Source organism: Stegostoma tigrinum, chromosome 4, assembly GCF_030684315.1.
Source record: "Stegostoma tigrinum isolate sSteTig4 chromosome 4, sSteTig4.hap1, whole genome shotgun sequence".
Taxonomy (NCBI): domain Eukaryota; kingdom Metazoa; phylum Chordata; class Chondrichthyes; order Orectolobiformes; family Stegostomatidae; genus Stegostoma; species Stegostoma tigrinum.
The window spans coordinates 61959260-61965259 of record NC_081357.1 but is presented as its reverse complement, the minus strand read 5'-3'; the positions used below and the strand labels follow the sequence as shown (position 1 = coordinate 61965259).

The window sequence follows — 6000 nt, the reverse complement described above, 5'->3', positions numbered from 1 at the left end:
TTTTGTTGAATTGGTAAAGGAAAGCACAGAGGAAGCTAAAAAGGTGCAAAAAAAAACTTGATCGGGGTTGGTTGAGAAGAAAGCGCCACATCTCTTTAAAGAATTAACCTGCATGTATAAGGTTTACTCATGGATGCCAGAAGGAGCAGGTAAAGAAACTAAAATTTGAAAAGATATGGCAGCAAGTCAAACTTTGATGGTGAGAGATGAGGAGGTATGTAATTTGGAAAGAGTGTTGCCAGAAAAAGCGATAGAAGTGGCAGAACGGTGGATCAGTGGTTAGCACGGCTGCTTTGCAGCGTCAGGAACCCAGGTTCAATTCTACCCTCAGGTGACTGTCTGTCTGGAATTTGCCCTCTCCGGTTGTCCAGTTTCCTCCAACAGTCTAAAGGTGTGTAGGCTAGCTGGATTGGCCATGCTAAATTAACCATAGTGTTCAGGGGTGTGTAGATTAGATGGGTTATAGGGGAATAGGTCTGGGTGGGACGCTCTGAGAGTCAATGTGGACTTGGGCTGGAGGGCCTGTTTCCATAGTGTAGGGATTCTGTTATCTATGATGTGCAATTCACAGTGAGAAGAACAGTGCTCAATGATATAAAGTGAAATTGAAGAGTCTGCTGATAAGAGTAATAGAGAAACTCTTGGTTCCAGAAATCAGTTAATCCTTGGTAATGATATAGCTGCATCACAAGTAGGAATGATGGCTACTGTGTTGAAAAACCAGTGGAACATCAGGAAACTGAGGTGTTGCAGTAAGTATATCGTGGGATTTTTCCCTCTGAAGTCACAAAGCCGCACATTGAAACAGGAGGAGAAATAAGGGAGTCAAGATAAAGAAGCTGAAGTTCAATTATCAGGAACTATGTTTGATCAAATAGTTGGGAAATAAACAAGAACAAGTGGAGGGCAAAGTGGATATTTTTAGTTCAGAGAAATGAGCTAAATTACAATGGAAAGCTGAAAAACTAAAGCAATTGTGTCATAAAGCATACACATAAGTAGAATCTGAGTGTATCCCAGAAATTTACTACATTAAAAATTAAGTTTTCATGAGGAAATGGAAACCATCACGTATTCAGGCAGATGAGAAATGGGCAGAAGTTCATCGAGTTGTATTACTGGTAGGTTATAGACAGGAGGTGTTGCAAGTAGCACATGAATTACCAGTAGGAGATCATTTGGGAGTAATGAAAACTCAGACCAAATTACAAAAACATTTTTGTTTTGGCCTGGACTGCATAAGGATGTAGTTTGCCAGAAATATCATATGCGTCCGGTAATTGGAAACCTCAGGCAGTGATAAAACCAGCACCCTTAGTACCCAAGCCCACATTTAGAGGGATAGAGTCATACAGCATGGAAACAGAACCTTCGGTCCAACTAGTCCATGCCAACTATGTTCCCTAAGTAAACTAGTCCCACATCCTGCATTTAACCCATATCCCTTCAAACTTTTCCTATTCATGTACTTATCCAAATGTTTTTTTTAAATGTTGTAAGTGTACCTGCATCTATCACTTACTGCAACATTTCATTCACACGTTAACCACTCCTTGTCTAAAAAAGTTGCCCCTCATGTTCTTTTTAAATCTTTCTCCTCTCACCTTAAAAAATGCCCCCTAGTTTTGAACTCCCCCACCCTAGGGAAAAGGCCTTTGCTATTTATCTTACCTATGCCCATCATGATTTTACAAACCTCTATAATGTCACCCCAAAAGTCCCAACCAATTTTTAAACTCAAACCCTCCAATCCAGGCAACATCCTGATAAATCTTTTCTGAACCCCCTCCAATTTAATCAGCATATGGACGTACATGGAATAGTGTAGGTTAGATGGGCTTCAGATCAGTATGACAGGTCGGCACAACATCGAGGGCCGAAGGGCCTGTACTGTGCTGTAATGTTCTATGTAATATCTTTCCTGTAACAGGGCAACCAGAACTGGACACAATATTCCAGAAGATGCTTCACCAACATCCTGTACAACCTCAACAGGACATCCCAACTCCTATATTTGAATATATATATGGGATATAGAGATGTATATATATTATTTACATACGATACATATTCTTATTTAACCTGGAGTATGTAGGAATTAGCTCCCATTTGATGAATTGAGATGCCATTATTGTTCTGTGGCTCAGACAACAGTGTTACATTTACTGTGGGATGACAGAAGTGACATTTATTTTTGTACCTTGGAACAAATCACTCTATTTAAATGTGGCTGATAGACTCCAGTGTTAGGTAACATTGATGATTGACTCAACAAAGACAATGATGTCTATTGAGAACTTCAGCTTTAAAAGTGACACCCCTTTTGAGGCTGTTCACAATGAGAAACAAATCATTAAATTAATCAAAAATATAATTAAGTGCTCACACTTTATGCAGACAACCACATTTGCCAAAAAATATACCACAGATATTCACACTGACATTTTCTCAAATTAGTAACTGTCCATAAAATCCAGAGTCACAACAATTCCTACTGGCTGGCAGTTGAAGTTTTAATACAGTAATACAGAAAAAAATGTCCTATTTTCTTAAAATAGATTTGTTTAGAGATCATTGCAAGTACTGGACTGGAGTCTGTGTTGTGATATTATCTTTCATAAAGCATTTATTTGAAAACATCATACAGGCATTACATTGCCAAAGCCAGTCCATAAAGAGCATGCAGATATCAAAAAAGATAAAGGGCTTCTTTCAATTGAACTGTGCATTTTTTGGTTTGTTTTCTTACAATGGTGTTGAGTTTAACCGTATTTGCTATTATCTTTTCTTTATTTTACAGCAGATTTCTACCCATGGGGTACAGTTCAGACTTATTGTAATCTAACTGTGAAGGATACTAATTGTTAAAGCAACATAAAGGTACTACACAACTTGTCAAAATGTTAACAGCACAAGTTAGCAAATTCTAAACTATACAATAGCTCACCCTAGAATGACACAGGTTCAGAGGTCATATAATTGCATTTCATATAGAAAGATAACATCACCCTTCAAATGATTTCTTAGATGGCCATAACATGGGAATATTTATGTGCAAAAAAATGGGAATGACTGGAATTAAGAAAAAAAATACAGTGCATATTTAAACTCTGTTAAAATCCCCTTATTCCCAGACAGTGGTAGTGACATATAGACTATATTATAAAAATGTTTTAGATGGCACTTTTTAAAACCATCAATTGATTGCAATCCACTTAAAAACTCTAGTCAGTGAACTGACATGTTAAACCAAATTGTTTCAAATTGCAGTTTACTAAACTCTACAATTAGTAAAAAGAATTCTAGAAATTTGGTTCGAAAAATAAATATTAAAATGTAGTAAACCAAAATTAGGGGGAGTGGTGATGTAAACAAAAAGAAATTCCAGGAATGCAAAGACATTGAAGTGCAGGGAGCGTCTTCGATGCATCCTCATGAAACTCGAACATGGGCTTCCTCCTCAGTCTCCTGTCCTAGGCTGGAGTATGTGACCGATGGCTCCACTTGTCCAGTGGTTGGCATCTCTACTACAGGGCCTGCAGGGTTACGAAACTGCTTGTATACACGTGGATCTTGAGCCACATATGTTGAAGTGGAAGAGTAGAATATTAATCCAAGAATGATTGTGAAAAAAGACAGAAGGTAGAGTCCTGAAAACTAAAAATAAGAGAAAAGAATGATATTCTGTTAATGTTAGGATGTATGTACTATATAGCATTGAGGAAATAGCAACCAGCTCACTGACATTCAATGTGCAAACAAATGACAACTATGCTATATTGTAACTGTGTGTTACACTACAGAATGAATTTAGCATTTTAATATATTTTGTAATGGTTTTTAAATTATGTTCTGTAAAACAAATAGACAGAGATTTAGATATGACACAGTGTGGAACTGGAGGAACACAGCAGGCCAGGCAGCATCAGAGGAGCAGGAAAGTTGACATTTTGGGTAGGACACTTCTTCAGAAATGTGAAGCACTAAAACTGACCTACAATTTTATTCACACTCTTCTCCGCGCATTTCTGAAGAAGTGTCCCGAGCCAAAACATCAGCTTTCCTGCTTCTCTAACGCTGCCTGGGATGCAGCGTTCCTCCAGCTCCACACTGTGTTATCTCTCACTCCAGCATCTGCAATTCTTACTATCTCTTGGTCAGAGACTTACCAACTTTTATAGTCATATTCATAACATATTTGGCTATTTGCATCAGTCAAACTGCAAACTGAATTTCATTTCTTCATCATTTTGAATGAACTGAATGTTAAGCTTGCCTTTACTGTCCTTACCAGTGTTTTTGTCAAAAAAACTGTGAAGCATTAAAATAGACCTACAATTTTATTCACACACTTCTCCATGGAGCCAAAATATGCCAGAAATATCCAATTGTTTTTTAATGTTGAAAACACCGACAAGTAATCATCTGGATTCTGCAACTCTCCAAAAATGTCCCTTACTGTGAGTGCGAATCAAGGCCCTTCAAATTGTTCTGAGTCACTTAACTGAGCAGTCAACTAGGAGAGGGTTGAGGAGATAAAGCCTGCTCTAAACTCCTATCTAACTACAAAATTGACTTTCTTTTATCACCACTGACACAGTAAACTATTTATCTCCATGAATGCTTCCATTTACACCAAAACCTGCTTCCGAAACTAACGTCAACATACGTTGGGTGAATATGGTGAGATCAGCAGAAATGAAATTCTCAACATGGTGAAGACAAAGTTTTTGCTTCTGCAGCCAGCAGCACGGTGGTTCAGTGGTTAGCACTGCTGCTTCACAGCGCAAGGGACCCAAGCTTGATTCCACCCGTGGGTGACTATCTGTGTGCAGCATGTATATTCTCCCTGTGACTGTGTGGGTTTCTTCTGGGTGTTCTGCTTTCCTCCCACAATCTAAAAATGTGCACTTAGGTGCATTGCTTATATTAGGTTGCCCATAGTGTGCAGACTAGATGGATTAGCCATGGGATGGTTAGGGGAATGGGTTCGGGTAGGAGGTTCTTCAGAGAGTCAGTGTGGGCTCAGTGGGCTGAACGGGGGGGTCTGCTTCCACGGTGTAGGGACACTATGCACCAAGTTTTGATCAGCAAGACAAGAATACCACTACTGAGCAGTGAGAGACTCACTTGTATGCATTAGCCGCTAATGGACATGAGTCATCACTGTTCCCTCTAATTTTTTTGTGTAAGCTGCACGGGACTCCAAAGTCATTGCTACAATTGACATGCTAACAGTGAGCGCCATGCACAGAACCTGAACAGGCTGAGCAGGAGCACTGATGGTGACGATCATCGTCATCATCACAGGGCACATACCAAGGACAGTGACATCCATCCATGAAAGCAGGCATCAGACACATATCAGCCTTTCCACATCTGCACTGCACATTGCTGATCCCAATTACAATATAGATCTCCCCTCAATGCCACACTTGGAGCACACAGGCACCTTCCCTTGTAAAGATGCCACCAGCAGACTTTCAGTACAGGGACCAACACCCACCTCATGGAGTGGGGCAGGATGTTTGGTTTGGCCACTTGCTAGTTCCTTTAGTGCCCAATCACTTTGCATCAACTTTGATTCTCACAACATCCCTGCCCTGTCTTGTCCTTTTGTGCTTAGTCTTCCTCATTCAGAACTTAAAGGCTCACAGTGCTTCTACGTTGACTTGCTGTTTGGTGCAGACACAAAGTCAGGCAGCTTGTCATGGTTGCCAGCAGGGATCTGTCAAGGGCCTTTTGGCACCGTATTATGATAAGTAACACTTGCGCCATGTACCATCAATGTATTTGCCTCACACACTGCATGTGCCTCAACCAAAGGGCCATGCCTCAAGTCTTTGTTCAAGTCAAGAAAGACAACCTTCAGTTAGGGTATCTAGCACAGCAAGCCAAAGGCCACATCAGATGTTTTTGCATGGATTCAACACAGCTTAGGCTGTTAGGGTCAGAGGGTCTGTATTAGTCTAGGGAATGGGCCACAATCAGTCCTGCTGT

At 40.1% G+C, this 6000-nt stretch overlaps 1 protein-coding gene across 1 annotated transcript in view; it reads right to left on the bottom strand.

The window, feature by feature from the left end:
• Positions 1-2589: 2589 nt before the first annotated feature.
• Positions 2590-6000, bottom strand: part of slc35f1 (solute carrier family 35 member F1) — a 422044-nt gene continuing 418633 nt past the window's right edge. Inside the window, exon 8 of the mRNA XM_048531060.2 lies at positions 2590-3657. Within this exon, the coding sequence (XP_048387017.1) occupies positions 3433-3657 (225 nt within the window). The 3' untranslated portion in view covers positions 2590-3432. The remainder of the gene's footprint in view (positions 3658-6000) is intronic.